Source organism: Trichomycterus rosablanca, chromosome 18 (assembly GCF_030014385.1).
Source record: "Trichomycterus rosablanca isolate fTriRos1 chromosome 18, fTriRos1.hap1, whole genome shotgun sequence".
NCBI classification, from domain to species: domain Eukaryota; kingdom Metazoa; phylum Chordata; class Actinopteri; order Siluriformes; family Trichomycteridae; genus Trichomycterus; species Trichomycterus rosablanca.
The window spans coordinates 18,095,944-18,112,936 of record NC_086005.1 but is presented as its reverse complement, the minus strand read 5'-3'; the positions used below and the strand labels follow the sequence as shown (position 1 = coordinate 18,112,936).

The window sequence follows — 16,993 nt, the reverse complement described above, 5'->3', positions numbered from 1 at the left end:
ACAAAAGGCTCACCTTTCACAACAATACTGGCCCACATCTTTCAAGATGCACATGAAGGAAGAAGTAAGTATAAGGAAGACGATGATGACTAAGGTGATGAGACATGCACAGAAAATCCAAACTTCTGCACTGAGTTAGTAGACGTGTTGAAACGTTACACAGGCACCATACCCCTTTGGTCAGGACTGATGTTAAAAAACAAAACTCGGGATACGAATGCTTCTGTAGAGAACTGGTTCAGAACAACAAAACGAGTTATTTTAAGAAACCAGCTACACCGCCGACCTGGGGACTTCCTACAGACAATGAATGAATTTGTAGCAGGTAGAGTACGGTGGGCGACACTGAAGATTCTCAAAAAAAAAAAAAAGTCATAAAATCTGAAAACATGGAACGGCAAGATGCAGTTGTGACTGAAGGAGAATTCTTCCAGGAGCCTCTCAGTCAAGAAGAAAAATGGCAAAAGAGATTGCCCAAAAAAGGCCAAAATACTTCACTTCCCCAGTATCAAAAAGCACAACAGAAACAAGCAAAAATTGCCCTCCTTGGTCCGGGAGAGGTAAATTTGAGAAAACAACTGTCCAAATGACCAACACATGCACTGTGGATAATCTTTTATATACTGTCCACTTGTCAATGACAAAATATCCACAAATTGTAGAACAGCTGGACTCTCTGAAGAACGAAGACAAATGGATTGATTGTCTCCTTAAAGTCCATTGCTATTTTTCAAACAGACAGTGGACAGAGGGCAAACTTTTGTGGCTTAGCAACTTTCCAAGATTTCAAGGAAAGAAATATTGGGATTGTTTTGGTACAGAGGAAGATTTCATAACATGCCGTCTGGATTATCTCCAGGCGACAGAATGGGAGATAACCTGTTCCTCCAAGACCTGTCCATTGCCATCAATGAGAAGATCATCAAATCTTGTAGAAATTCCATGAGTATACCTTACTTTCATTCTGTTATAATTTAATGATTCTTTAAATGCAAATGCTTCTGTGACTTAAAATGTTAAAATTTTAAAAAGGTTTAAGCACTAATTAAATTATATTCAATTAAACTATATTAAATTCATTACTTTTTTTGTCCTTAGATGTAATAATTTCATGGCACTACAGACTTCATTTGACTCCTGGGCAGAAGAATGCCAAAGAGAATGTGGAAGAAAAAAGTAAGAGTTTCTTTTTTTTCTCACAGTTTAGCTCTAATAATGAAAAAGTTAATATCTTCTTTAAGTGTTAGCTATGGATATCATTAATGCTGTTAATGATGTATCACACGTATGTGATAACAACTTCATTACAAATGTATTACAGCAAAGAGAAGGAGCAGTGTACTGGTGTGAGAACAACACATTCCAGACACTTCATTAATGGTCTGCCATGCTTAATGGTTATCTCCATGGTAACAACCACTTCAGGACTTTTGCCATCTGTTCTTTATCCAGTGTCTTTGCCATCATCAATAACAATCATGGGAGAGAGGTCAGTTGTTATATTTAAAGTTGTAAAGTTAAACACAGCAAGTATGATTTTGTCTTACACTCCCTTCTTTTGTAAAAGGTACCAGCCTGCTGCAATAACATACTACCTCACAAACAAAATTTATTTAATTTGTTTTCATCGTCTTCATGAAGACAATCAGTGGTGTCTTTATGATGGTGCTGAAGAACTTAGTAGACCAGGCCATGGAGAAGTTAAAGCGACAGCTTCGGTTGTGCAACAAATCTTCTCTAGTACCTGCCAGTTAGGCCATCTTTTGTGCATTCGAGTGAGTTTTGATTGTATGCACTTTGTATAATACCCTTCTTCTGTCACATGATTAACAAAAAGTCTATCACAACAGTTTGCACTATTTATGTTTACATACTGTATGTATCTTCAACAGGCTGATGTAGATAGTCCACAGACAAGAGACACAGATGAGCCATACAAGGTAAAATGCTAATTATCATATTGATGTTTACATACTGTATATATCTTGTTGTTTATATTTTACTACCATCTACAGTGTATTAATAATGTAAATAATTACTGTATCTTGCACGTGTGGTTAGATGCTAACTGCATTTCATTCGCTGTGTACCTGTAGTCTGCACAATGACAAAAAGTTGAATCTAATCTAATTTTTTTACATCTTGAATTTTTGGGAGCCTTTCCCAGGGACCTGTTTTTGCTATTAGTTTTAAATATTCAAAAATATTTTTTAAAAATATTGTTTTTTTTAACATCTTCAACAGGCTGATGTAGATGGTCCACAGACAAGAGACACAGATGAGCCATACAAGGTAAAATGCTAATTATCATATTGATGTGCTTGGTGATTTGTTTTGAAGTACACTGCACAAATTACATATGTACTCTTTTTTTTTTCATTCCAGAAACATAGCATATATCAACAGATTTTGAAGGCAGAGAGGTGGTGCAATGAAAACAAACACCATTTCAAGGGAGAGGTTGCACCACCACCACTGCTATACATGACCAGAGATGAGGCAGAAGAGGCCCTTCACAAATTTCACACTTTGCAAGAGATTGTCAATGAAGATGACGGAGCTGACATCCTCGTGAATTTTTCATTTGTTTTCAAAGAAATTGAGGATATGCATTTTTTTATGCAAAATGTTAGAGACAAAATGAAGCTTAGAGTTTGCTGTGAAAAGATTTAGATTCATGCACCCAGGTCAACATGGAACATGAAAAATCATGTTAGACTAATTTATTTTATAATATATCTAATATTTTTTAAAGACTTAGCAGGTATTACTATAGATAATTTGGTTAGCACTGATCTTATTTAGTTCTTTTTTTAAATTTTGTTAACTTGATTATTTTGTATAAATAAAGCAAATAAAGCTTCATTACTTTTCATTGAAAGAGTAATGTGTAGACTGTTCTATGTTTATAAAGATGCACATTTTGTTGCATACTGTATTTGATAAATAATGTTCCATTTTATACTATCTTGGCTAGTCATATTCTCTTGAATATTGCTCTCTCAACTTAGGAAGTGAACTTGAGTGAAGAGTAAAGATGGTTAGATGTTTCTTGGATGGTGAAACTTTCATGCAACTACTTGCATGTAGCATAATTTCTGTGCAACTTGACATTGCGCTTTACAGTCTTAAATTAAAGTGCAATTTAATTTAAGGTACGTTTCAAGCAACCAGAATTACTGGAAAGTTAAACTGTGTAAAGCCTGCTTTAGAAGAAATAATGGTAGTCATTTGCTAGTTCTATTGTTGTATAGGGGAAGAAAACGATCAAAAAGAATAGCCATAACTACCAGACAATTTCCCAATGCTAGGTAAGAACATGTTGAGGTACAGCGGTCTGTCTAAAACAAGATGATTAAAGAGGATACATAAACAATGTATTAAATATTTCACATTTGTTTCAACCTACAAAGAGAATTAAAAAAAATATTCCTCTGCACAAAATATCTGATTTGGAGGTATGAAATTAGTTGTCCTTCCTGAGAGAAGAGGGCTAGATCTGGCCAGATGCTGAAATAAGCTTTGAAAATACCAATGGAAATTGAGTTTGAGGAATAAATTTTTGATGAATGGAATCACAATTGGCAGGTCAGTGTAAAACAAGATTTTTGTACAGGGAAAAACCTGATCGTGACAGACTTATTGTTTGTCTGTCTATGCATGAATAATGCCTTCAGTATAGCTTTTAAACGTCTTTAAAATACTGTACAATCTTAAATTGCACTAGATGTAGCATGTGCCAGTTAATTTGAATCAATTTTCATGTGCACCATTGCTGAGTGTGCCATGTTGGCTATAGATTTTAGGTATAAAATGAACTTGGGCCAGTCTAAAATCAACTTTTTCTTACAGAGAGGGACCAGTTCTGTATGATGGATTTGTTATTTGTCTGGCCCGACTTGAATTATGCCACCAGTATGCTTCTGAAATTGCCCCTTTGAATCAATTTTCATGTGCACCATTGATGAGTGTGCCATGTTGGCTATAGATTTTAGGTATAAAATTAACTTGGGCCAGTCTAAAATCAACTTTTTCTTACAGAGAGGGACCAGTTCTGTATGATGGATTTGTTATTTGTCTGGCCCGACTTGAATTATTCCACCAGTATGCTTCTGAAATTGCCCCTTTGAATCAATTTTCATGTGCACCATTGCTGAGTGTGCCATGTTGGCAGTTAGATTTTAGGTATAGAATGAACTTGGGCCAGTCTAAAATCAACTTTTTCTTACAGAGAGGGACCAGTTCTGTATAATGGATTTGTTATTTGTCTGGCCACCAGTATGCTTCTGAATAAAAATAGGTTTTCCTTACAGTGGAAATGCAGCCTGGAAGAATGAATTGAAAAAATATTTTACAAAGTAAATATTTTAATTCTATTTGAATCACATTTTTACATTGACAATATCACGATGAGAATCAGCCAAAAAAAATTATGTTCACGTCTTCATTTAGTTGATTTATGTCGGTAAAATATAAAGTGTGCAGCAAATATCCATGGCGAACGCTCCCTTTATGAATAAGGAACCAACTTCAGCCGCTAAATAAGAAGCTGCGAATAAGTAACTAAATGAATCGGAAGCCGCGAATAAGTAACTAACTTCAGCCTCGTCACATTATTTATAAACACTGACGAGAAAATTCACATATTTGTTCAAGCTTCGCTTGGCTTTCATATTTACATGTATAACGTTTCTCGTATTGTTAATGTCTTTTTAACTAAAACATTATATAGCCTACAACAAAGAACGCTATAACAACATAGCACTATGAAACTACAGTATGTCTTTATCATAAATTGTGGCTATTCCACCACCACGACCGCTAAGACGTGGCTTATGTTCATAACTGTAACCCGGAGGAGATGCTTCATTTAAACTTAGATACTCATCAGGTCTAGCCCAGGTCTCGGTTAAACAAAGTGCACTAAGACTATTATCTGTAATTATTTCATTTACAATTACTGTTTTGCATGCAAGTGACCTGATGTTTAGAAGTCCTAACTTTAGTTTAGCCTTACTATGGTTTTCATGATGCTCATTTAGATTAATTTTAATTACGTTATTATGACATACTTTTTGATTTTGTTTTGGCTTACACCTGCCACGGTAAACAGACACAGTCTGAATGGTTTGTGACCTAAGGATTCCGGGTGACGTCCGATGGCGACTCGCAGACAGTCGGTTAGGCCTGTTTGTCTGCTGCCTGGTCTTGGCTCTGGATAGTCATATAACACTATCTGCCGCTACACTAACGCGGTGGTAAAGCCTGTCACCTATGCTGCAAGAAATGCGAGCAGCACCCTCCCACGTGGGGTGGACACCATCCCGCTTCAAAAGACCAGGCCTTCCCTCAAAGGTGGACCAGTTATCAACAAAATCAATGCAGTTTTCTGAGCACCATTTAGACATCCAGCGGTTCAGCGACAACAACCTGCTGTAGGTTTCGCCACTGGGTCGAATCGGTAAGGGGCCAGAGCACACTACTGCCTCAGACATCGACCTAGCTAACTCACACACCTCTTTAACATTACTCTTAGTAACCTCAGACTGCCGTAAACGAACATCATTAGTGCCGACGTGGATAACAATCTTCGAAAATCTACGATTAGCATTAGCCAGCACTTTCAGATTTGCTCTGATGTCAGGCGCCCTGGCCCCCGGAATACAAGTGACTATGGTTGCTGGTGTCTCTATGGGGGTTGCAATACGCACGTGTCGGAGCTGAGAATCTCCTATAACCAGAGCACTTACATTAACAGGCTTCTCAGCGGGTGGCTCACTGAGTGGGGAAAACCTGTTGGACACGTGCAACTGAGATGGTCGGTGCTTTGCCCTACGACTATGTCGCCGAGATGTCACCCAGTCGCCCCGCTGTGAGGGCTCTAATGCCGGAGTCTGGGGTTCTATACCTGAACTGCTGGCATTCGGGACTGCTACAGCTGAATCTAAGCCCTCACTAGTAGTAGTCTGTTCTAAAGCCCGAATGCGCCCTTCTAACACTGAGATCTTCTCCGTCAGACTAACAACTAATCTACACTTATCACATATAAAGTTATCACTAAACACGGGGAAGGAATAACTGAACATGTTGCACTCGGAACATGGATATAAAGCTCCTGCTGGGGCCATAATAACAGAGAAATGTACTTAGCTTTAGAAGATGAGTTGAAGTTGATGAGTTGATGTTTATGTTGGTTTCACCGGCGCTTCTGCTGGTAGTCACAGAAAACCGGCTTTAATTCCGGACGAAACAGGCGATGATGAGCTGGAATACAAAAACCAACAACCAAACAACACAAACGTGCTTCGTTCGGATAAAACGGCTGTAATTCTAAAGGAAAACGGTGTTTATGCGCTCATGTACAAAACAAATAAACAAAACGCGGTTCCTACAGACAGAAAACGGTTTTAACTCCCCACAAAACAAAGATGTTTAAGCGCTGAACTACAAAAACAAACGCGCTTTGTTTCCGACAAAACCGGCTGTAATTCTAAAGGAAAACGGTGTTTATGTGATGGTGTACAAAACAAATAAACAGAACGCGCTTCCTACGAACAGAAAACGGCTTTAACTCTCCACAAAGTAAATATGTTTAAGCGCTAAAATACAAAAACAAACACAAACGTGCTTCGTGCGGACAGAAAGCGGTTTTAATTCTGGATGAATAATATGTTTATGCGCTGAATTACAAAACAAACTAAAACCGGCTTCGTTCGGATGCCGGTAGCAGAAGTTTTCACAAGCACGGATTTATGTTAGTAAACAAGCGTAAACACAAGCGCTTTTTTACGATAGACAAAATAACACTCTATATCAACTACGCGCGAAAGATTAACGTTTAAAACATACGTATATAAAAAGTTATTTAGCTAATGGCTACAAACAAACAAACAACTAGGCTACAGTCTCAACGTGCGTACCACCGGGACTCCTTTAGTGTGCTGCTGAGTTGTATGCTGACCGAAAATAATATAGAAGACTTATATGGTGGTTGTCATTCCCTTCAGGTATGTCCATGTGTTTTGTTGTACTTTATTGTGTTTGAATTATATATTTTGTGAATCTGTGCTATGCTAATTTGTTTGTTGGCTAATGTGCCATGCGGTCGGTATTTTTCCATGTTCGTCATGTATTCACTGTATTCTGTTTAATTTATTTTAAATGTAAAATAAGGGTGATGTAGCTGTAAATGTTCAATGTATTGTTATTCTTTAATTAATTTTGTAAACTATATCAGTACAATGTAGAGGCAGTAGTAGGAGTGTGCTGCTGAGTTGTATGCTGACCGAAAATAATATAGAAGACTTATATGGTGGTTGTCATTTCCTTCAGATGAAAATAAAGCTGCATCATCTCAGCCTGGTGTCTGTCCTGATTACAGCGGGAAAAATTACACAACGCAAGAGTCACATTGGTGCCGTGAGCCCGTCTTCGATGATCTTCATGCCGAACTGGGACCCGTTTTGCTGCACAAGTCTGCTAGAAGTCAGGTGCACAGTGCATATAGACTGAAACAATCACTGCTCTCGCAAATACAGATTCAGTATTTCTCATTTTAAATGTTAGATTGTTTTTAAAGACAAATCTCAGTTAGTTTTGCACACTTTTTCTATTATTATTTTTTGTTTACAGTGTAGTAATGAGTTTCACTCAGGATCATTTATACACTCCCATAAGCACAGGTGTGGGGAGAGGTAGGGGTGTTTTGGGGATGTTACGTTTTGACAGCCCGGTTCAGGAGGGCAACACACATGTAGTTAAGGGTGGTCAAGTTCCAGTTGGGACTCCTTTAGTTAGTGGGAGCAGAAATCCAACCCGGCACCGTCACAGTGATACTGTTGTTCGCCCTGAGGTCAATAACATGTCTACCCCAAACCCTACCTTACAACCTAGCAGTGTGTTAGGTGATATGAGTTATGTACTTAAACGTGTTGGTCAGGAATTAGCAGACAGCATCATTACTCGCCTTAGCTCACCACATAATGTTGATCCTAATGCCTTTGCTGCACATAGCTTACCGAATGTAACTCCTATACAGAGTTTTGACAGGTCGCAAGTTCAGCATGTCACGCACAGGAAAGTGAAAGCACCACCTAACTTTAGAGGGGATAGTTCAGATTGTGTAACAGTGCGTGAGTGGGAAGATTTAATGAGAAACTTTATTAAAAAGGGGGACGTTGCGATAGATCAGCAGGCTGATGAGATACTTCTACATCTTAGAGGTAGGGCTAGAGACATTGTCAAGTTTGGGACTAGAAATAGTGGCATTGATGTAGTTAAGAATCCAAAAGCCTTTGATTCTGTCCCATGTTCACCGCTCCCACTGGCAGATTTTTATTCCACATTACCCATGGCTGATGAAGATGCATATGATTACTGGCTCAGGCTCAACCAAGCTGCAGACATTGCTGTAGACCGGTTGAGAGAACAGGATAAATCATTTGAGTGCCCAAGTGCTGAAGTGACACGAATGTTCATTAGAAACTGTCCCTCTAAAGACCTTGCCCTAACTTTCAGATCAAAGACAATTGACAAGTGGTCAGCAGAAGAAGTTCAAGATGTTTTAGATGAATATCATTCTAAAATTAGTCTGAAAGCTAATGCCACCATCACAACTCCAAATGAGAGATTGTCTGTGAACAAGTCAGAGTTGTCTCAGGTCCAGTCATCTTCAGTGGAGATCCCAGACAGGCAACAATCTAAGACTACTGAATCTTTTGCCCTTGAACGTGTGCTTGGCATGTTGGAAAAGGTTTTGATGGATAGAACAGCTCCAGCACAGTCCAACCCAAGTAGCAAAATTAAATCGAAACTGCCTAAAATTGACGGCTTAAATAACATGCCATGTAAAGTCTGTGATGATCCTACGCACACTGGTCTTGCTCACTGTCGAACTAATAAACTGTGCTTTCAGTGTTACTCGCCTAATCACTCTAGGTTCAGCTGCCCAGAGAAGTCAAACCCTAGTTCCTCCAGACAGATGGAAAACTAATGGATCTGCATTCAGGGGAGGACAGTGCAGATCCTAATTGTGACCCTCCCAGTGACATTTCAGATGACTATCAGTCAGTGTACAAGTCTTTTACTTCAGTTGCACCCTCAGATAAGACAGTCATATTTCAGAGTTTGCTCAAGATTCACAGATCAGACAGTTTGTTTTATACTACAGTCACTGCAACAGGCGGAGTCATGTTTAAAGCTATGATTGATAGCGGCTCCATGGCATGTACTTTGAGTGAGTCTGCTGAGTCATGTCTTCTGCAACACAATCCAAATATAGAAAAACGTTCAGCTGATGACATCATGATAATTGGGTGTGGTGGACATAGTGTCGCCCCAAAAGCTTTGTACAATATTGAATTAACTCTATATGATTGCAAGATGCTTGTCCCAGTACTTGTTGTCCCTGGCCAGACTGATGAAATGATACTGGGAAGCAATGCAATTAAGGCCCTCATTCAAATGATGCGAAAGACAGACGGCTACTGGCGATTAATGTCAGAACCTAGTGGCATCAATGATGATGACTTTCATCAATTCCTCTCTCTCATTTCTAACACTCAAAAGTGGAGAGGTGAGTCTGTGCCTGACAAGGTTGGTACATTGAGACTACAGCAATGCATTTCATTACAGCCACAATGTGAGCATCTTGTCTGGGGCAAACTATCAGAATCTACTACCATATCAGTGGGCAGCACTGTGGTTGTTGAGCCGACCCAAGCAAGGTGTAGGCCGAGGAATGTCTTGGTTGGTAGAGTTATCACACCCATGTGGGGAGATCGATGGCTACCAATGAAACTTATCAACACTTCCAGTGAAGTTGTAGTGCTGAAGAGAGATACAAAACTTGCAGATGTATTCCCATGTGTTGCTGTGGAGGATCTGTCTTGTTCTGATAAAATTCATGCCCACTCTCAATGTCTTCTTGACACCTCCCCAGCCAGGTCTGGTGTAGATATAAAAGTTGCGTTGGAGAAGCTCGGACTGCAGGAGTTAGACCTGGACTCATGTGTAGTATCTGACCTGTGGAAAGACAGACTTTTGCAAATCATTGAAAAGTACGAGTCGATCTTTTCAAGAGATAAAATGGACTGTGGAGAAGCTGCTGACTTTGTGCATAAGATACACCTCACAGACGACAGGCCATTTCGCCTTCCGTATCGACGAGTGCCACCAAGTCAGTATGAGAAGCTAAGAACAGCTCTCAATGAGATGGAAGAGAAAGGCATCATCAGAAAATCTCACAGTGAATATGCGTCACCTTTAGTTCTTGTATGGAAGAAAAATGGTGATTTGCGAATCTGTACTGACTTCAGATGGCTTAATGCAAGGACGGTCAAAGACGCACACCCATTGCCTCACCAGGCAGACGCTCTTGCTGCTCTTGGAGGTAATATTTTCTTTTCTACTATGGACCTGACATCTGGGTTTTATAATGTTCCATTGTATGAAGAGCACAAAAAGTACACAGCTTTCTCTTCACCCTTTGGTCTTCATGAGTACAATCGCATGCCACAAGGCCTATCGAACAGTCCTGCGACATTCAGGATGTTAGCTATTTTTGGAGATGAGAATTTCACCAGTGTTTTGTGCTATTTGGATGACCTTATGGTGTTTGCTCCCACTGAACAGCTGGCTTTGGAACGTTTGGAGATGGTTTTCTCTCGCCTGAAGATTCACAATCTTAAGCTGGCACCAAAGAAATGCAATTTTCTGAGAAGGTCTGTGAAGTTTCTTGGCCATGTCATTTGTGAATCAGGAGTCCAGACTGATCCTGGTAAGGTGGAAGCCATTAGTAATGTCCAGAAAACTGATCTGATGGAAAGCGACGGTGTCACACCATCACAAAAGAAAATTAGGTCGTTTTTGGGCATGGTCCTTTACTATCAGCATTTTATTGAAGATTGTTCAGCCAAAGCCAAACCACTTTTCAAACTGACCTCAGAGCAGAAAGTTCAGAACAAAGCTCATAGAGGAAAGAGATTTAAGAAAAGATCTGTTCCTGTAAAGCTTTCAGCTGAGGACTGGACCTCTGATTGTCAAGTTGCTTTCGACACCCTGAAGCATGACCTCACACACAGTGTCACCTTGGCCCATCCTGATTTTAGCGAACCCTTTATTCTGGCCGTGGACGCATCCTTTGATGGGATTGGTGCTGTCCTTTCACAGGTTCCACTTGGTGAGACGGTCGCAAGACCAGTGGCTTTTGCCAGTAAGACGCTGTCACGTTCACAATTAAACTATCCAGCTCATAGGCTAGAATTCTTAGCTTTGAAGTGGGCCACTTGTGAAAAATTCAGTCATTGGTTAAAAGGGAGGCATTTCACTGCTTGGTCGGATAACAACCCTCTGACCTACATCCTAACGAAACCTAAATTGGATGCTTGTGAACAGAGATGGGTGGCCAAGCTTGCTGCTTATGATTTTGACTTGAAGTATGTTCCAGGGACGAAAAACATTGTTGCTGACACTTTGAGCCGTGAACCATTTGTGCAGTCCTGTATTAGCCATCGTCTTGTGAAAGAGCCCTACACATCTCTCTTGGATGAAGCCAACGGAGTTGTCAAAGGTACAGTGCAAGATGCTTTTCACCTTACCAACAACTGTTTAGTTGTAGAGAGTCAACACACTGAGTGTGAAGCAGTTTCGGAGCAAGATTCACTTCACCCTACTGGGGGCTCCATTAATGCTGAAGAAGTGTCGGCAGTTCTCGATGCTCATTGCAATGGTGGTGTTTCTCAGCTGTCTTGCGTAAGTCCAACATCACTCCAACTACCCCAGGAAGATCCGTCCATTGTCATCCCACACAGTCAACTGTTAAATTTGCAGGAACAAGATACCACAGTGGCCAGAGCTTTGCATTATGTACTCCGGCGAAAGAAACCTTCTAGACGTGAGAAAGAGTCAGAACCTGCCTGTGCAATTAGACTCCTTAAGAACTGGAAAAAATTAAAGGTCAGAAATGGAATATTGTACAGAGTAAAGAGGCATCGTCACCTGAACAGGAAAGTTTTCCAATTTGTCACTCCAGAATCCCTGAAAAAGCAAGTACTCCTTGGTCTGCATGATGCGGCTGGTCATCAAGGGTGTGCGAGAACTCTTTCCCTGGCCAGCGAAAGGTTCTTCTGGACAGGCATGACCAGAGATGTAGAGTATTATGTCAAGCACTGTCAAAGATGTATTTTGGGTAAGACACCTGAGCCAAATGCTCGTGCCCCTCTGGAAAGCATTCGCACCTCAGAGCCAATGGAATTGGTGTGCATTGATTTTTGGACTGCAGAGTTAAATGACAAGAAAACTATTGATGTCCTTGTGGTCACTGATCATTTTTCCAAGTTGTCTCATGCCTTTCCTTGTAGAAACCAGTCAGCCAAGCAGGTTGCTCGTCGCTTGTGGAATTACTTTTTCTGCATTTATGGGTTCCCTAAGAGGATTCACTCAGATCAAGGGGCTAACTTTGAGAGCAGGCTTATCAAAGATCTATTGGAAATGGCAGGTGTGCACAAATCTCACACAACCCCATATCACCCTATGGGTAATGGCATTGCTGAACGTTTCAACAGAACCCTTGGAGGTATGATAAGAGCTCTCCCTCCAAAATGTAAGTCCCAATGGCCTCAGAACCTTCCGGTGGTACGCACGCTGAGACGCTAGCCTAGTTGTTTGTTTGTAGCCTTTAGCTAAATAACTTTTTATATACGTATGTTTTAAACATATAATTTATACGTTAATCTTCCGTGTGTTGTTGATTTAGTTTTATTTTGTTTATCGTAAAAAAGCGCTTGTGTTTACTAACGTAAATTCGTGCTGTGTTGGAAACTAGGAAACTTCTGCTACCGGCATCCGAACGAAGCCGGTTTTGTTTGTTTTTGTACTTCAGCGCATAAACATCATAATTATCCAGAATTAAAACCGTTTTCGGTCCGCACGAAGCGCGTTTGTGTTTGGTTGTGTTCTGTATTTCAGCTCTTAAAACACCTCTGTTTTGTGGGGAGTTATAACCGTTTCTGTTCGTAGGAAGCGCGTTTATTTGTTTAGTACACCAGCGCATAACACCGTTTTCCTTTAGAATTACAGCCGCTTTTGTCCAAACGAAGCGCATTTGTGTTGCTTTGGTTGGTGGTTTTTGTATTCCAGCTCATCATCGCCTGTTTCATCCGGAATTAAAGCCGTTCTTCTGTGACTACCAGCAGAAGCGCCGGTGAATCCAACATAAACATCATCTCCAACTCATCTTGTAAAGCTAAGTATATTACTTTGTTACTATGGCCCCAGCAGGAGCTTTGTATCCATGTTCCGAGTGTAATATGTTCAGTTATTCCTTCTCCGTGTTTAGTGATAACTTTACATGTGATAAGTGTAGATTAGTGGTTAGTCTAACGGAGAAGATCTCAGTGTTAGAGGGGCGCATTCGGGCGTTAGAACAGACTACTACTAGTGAGGGCTTAGATTCAGCTGTAGCAGTCCCGAATGCCAGCAGTTCAGGTACAGAACCCCAGACTCCGGCATTAGAGCCCTCACAGCGGGGCGACTGGGTGACGTCTCGGCGACATAGTCGTAGGGAAAAGCACCGACCATCTCAGTTGCACGTGTCCAACAGGTTTTCCCCACTCAGTGAGCCACCCGCTGAGAAGCCTGTTAATGTAAGTGCTCTGGTTATAGGAGATTCTCAGCTCCGACACGTGCGTATTGCAACCCCCATAGAGACACCAGCAACCATAGTCACTTGTATTCCGGGGGCCAGGGCGCCTGACATCAGAGCAAACCTGAAAGTGCTGGCTAATGCTAATCGTAGATTTTCGAAGATTGTTATCCACGTCGGCACTAATGATGTTCGTTTACGGCAGTCTGAGGTTACTAAGAGTAATGTTAAAGAGGTGTGTGAGTTAGCTAGGTCGATGTCTGAGGCAGTAGTGTGCTCTGGCCCCTTACCGATTCGACCCAGTGGCGAAACCTACAGCAGGTTGTTGTCGCTGAACCGCTGGATGTCTAAATGGTGCTCAGAAAACTGCATCGATTTTGTAGATAACTGGTCCACCTTTGAGGGAAGGCCTGGTCTTTTGAAGCGGGATGGTGTCCACCCCACGTGGGAGGGTGCTGCTCGCATTTCTTGCAGCATAGGTGACAGGCTTTACCACCGCGTTAGTGTAGCGGCAGATAGTGTTAAATGACTATCCAGAGCCAAGACCAGGCAGCAGACTAACAGGCCTAACCGACTGTCTGCGAGTCGCCATCGGACGTCACCCGGAATCCTTAGGTCACAAACCATTGAGACTGTGTCTGTTTACCGTGGCAGGTGTAAGCCAAAACAAAATCAAAAAGTATGTCATAATAACTTAATTAAAATTAATCTAAATGAGCATCATGAAAACCCTAGTAAAGTCAAACTAAAGTTAGGACTTCTAAACATCAGGTCACTTGCATGCAAAACAGTAATTGTAAATGAAATAATTACAGATAATTGTCTTAGTGCCCTGTGTTTAACCGAGACCTGGGCTAGACCTGATGAGTATCTAGGTTTAAATGAAGCATCTCCTCCGGGTTACAGTTATGAACATAAGCCACGTCTTAGCGGTCGTGGTGGAGGAATAGCCGCAATTTATGATAAAGACATAGGTCTTACTGTAAAATCAACTCCCATAACAAACTCGTTTGAAGTTCTTATCTCTGACATAACCAATAAATGTTCATCTGATAAAAATAGTATGTTTAAACTGGTTACTGTTTATCGACCCCCTGGTCCTTACTCAGAATTTCTTAACGAATTTGCCGATTTTCTTTCTAAATTAGTCTTATCAACTAAGAAAGCTCTAATTGTTGGTGACTTTAATATTCATTATGAGGATAAGTGTAATCCACTCAAAATTGCGTTTGATTCTATTTTAGAATCCTTAGGCATCACCCAAAATGTAACAGGACCCACTCACCGCTGTAAACATACCTTAGATTTAATACTTACTTATGGTATAAACATAGACAACCTGGAAATTATACCACAGAATGACTTAATCTCTGATCATTCCCTACTAATATATGAAGTGTCCCTGTCCAATAATATACAGCAACAAAAGCGCACTATTACATCTGCAACTGCAGCAGCGTTCATAAACTGCCTACCAGAATTACCAAATATATCAGCATCAGAACCTAAAGAACTAGATCAGGCAACTCAAAACCTAGAGACCGTACTGCGCACAACCTTAGATAACGTAGCCCCTCTCAAAACTAAACTGATTAGGGAGAAAAAACTTGCTCCATGGTACAATGACCACACATGCGCACTTAAACAAGCAGCACGGAAATTAGAACGTAAGTGGCGTCACACTACACTGGAGGTGTATAAGATTGCTTGGAAAGATGCTCTAACTGAGTATAAACATGCACTTATAAAATCTGTATATTATTCGTCCCTAATAGAGAAAAATAAAAACAATCCTAGATTCCTTTTTGAGACAGTGTCCAAATTAACTAAAAACGTCAATGAAACTGAATCTAATATACCGCCTGACTGTACCAGTGATGATTTTTTAAAATTCTTTAATGACAAGATAGAAAAAATACGACTTCAGAGTCAGAGTGTGTCACTTGCCAATGTTAAGTATGGACTCACTCCGAGCAGCATTGGTGATAATAGTAACGAGTTAATCCAACTAAATTCCTTTAATCCAATCTCCCAAAATGAACTAACTGTGTTGATTAAATCATCGAAGTCATCATCGTGTATACTCGATCCTGTTCCAACTCGTTTACTTAAAGATTTACTCCCAGCTATTGTAGAGCCCCTGCTTACATTAATCAATGCATCCCTTAGCCTTGGGTATGTACCTAAATTGTTTAAAAGTGCTGTTATTAAACCCCTGATTAAAAAACCTAATCTTGATCCACATGTTTTATCTAATTATAGGCCAATTTCAAACCTTCCTTTTGTCTCAAAGATATTAGAAAAAGTCGTTTCCAAACAGCTATGTTCTTATTTGAATGAAAATTGTATTCATGAAAAATTTCAATCAGGATTTAGACCCAACCATAGTACCGAAACCGCATTAATTAGAGTAGTTAACGAGTTGTTAATGTCTTCTGATAATGGATGTGTCTCTTTTCTTGTTCTATTAGATCTTAGTGCAGCGTTTGATACGGTCGATCATAACATTTTACTGGAGAGGCTAGAAAATACAGTAGGTGTTAAAGGACTCGCACTCTCTTGGTTTCAATCATATTTGACTGACCGCTCTCAATTCGTTTATGTAAATAATAAATGCTCAGAAACTACAAAAGTAAAGTGTGGTGTTCCACAGGGGTCGGTACTTGGACCGCTATTATTTACACTCTATATGCTTCCACTAGGTGAAATTATTCATAAACATGGCATAAACTTTCACTGCTATGCAGATGACACACAGCTGTATATATCAGCCAAACCAAATGATACTGACACAATCAGTAAGATAGAAGATTGTGTAAACGACATAAAAAACTGGATGTCGTGTAATTTTCTTTTACTTAATTCAGATAAAACTGAGGTTTTACTTGTTGGCTCTAAAGCTGCAAGAGACAAGTTGTCTAACCTGGTGCTAAACTTAAACACGTTCTCTGTTACTCCCAGCCCAGATGTAAAAAACTTAGGTGTCACAATAGATTCAGATCTCTCCTTTGATACACACATTAATAATATTACTAGAGTTGCTTTCTATCATTTGCGTAATATCTCTAAAATAAGAAATATACTATCTGTTAATGACGCCGAAAAACTGATCCATGCGTTTATAACTTCTCGGTTAGATTATTGTAATGCTCTTCTAACTGGATGCTCTGGTAGATCCTTAAACAAACTCCAGTTAGTTCAAAATGCAGCAGCTCGAGTGCTAACTAGAACTAAAAAATTTGATCATATCACTCCTGTTCTATCATCTCTACACTGGCTGCCAGTTAAATTTCGCATTGATTACAAAATACTTTTACTAACCTATAAAGCGCTACATGGTCTGGCTCCACA

At 40.1% G+C, this 16,993-nt stretch overlaps 1 protein-coding gene across 2 annotated transcripts; it reads left to right on the top strand.

The window, feature by feature from the left end:
• LOC134332667 (uncharacterized) lies at positions 1 to 2,759 on the top strand. 2 transcript variants are annotated; one of them, XM_063014408.1, is made up of 7 exons: positions 1 to 64; positions 1,099 to 1,176; positions 1,322 to 1,489; positions 1,568 to 1,775; positions 1,893 to 1,940; positions 2,245 to 2,292; positions 2,386 to 2,759. In XM_063014408.1, the coding sequence occupies exons 2-7, from the start codon at positions 1,112 to 1,114 to the stop codon at positions 2,671 to 2,673; spliced, it is 825 nt and encodes a 274-aa protein (XP_062870478.1). In that variant the 5' UTR covers positions 1 to 64; positions 1,099 to 1,111; the 3' UTR covers positions 2,674 to 2,759. The 2 variants fall into 2 exon arrangements, with proteins under 2 accessions (XP_062870478.1, XP_062870477.1); XM_063014407.1 differs by lacking the exon at positions 1 to 64 and having other exon boundaries at positions 1,078 to 1,176.
• The last annotated feature ends 14,234 nt before the right edge of the window (positions 2,760 to 16,993 follow it).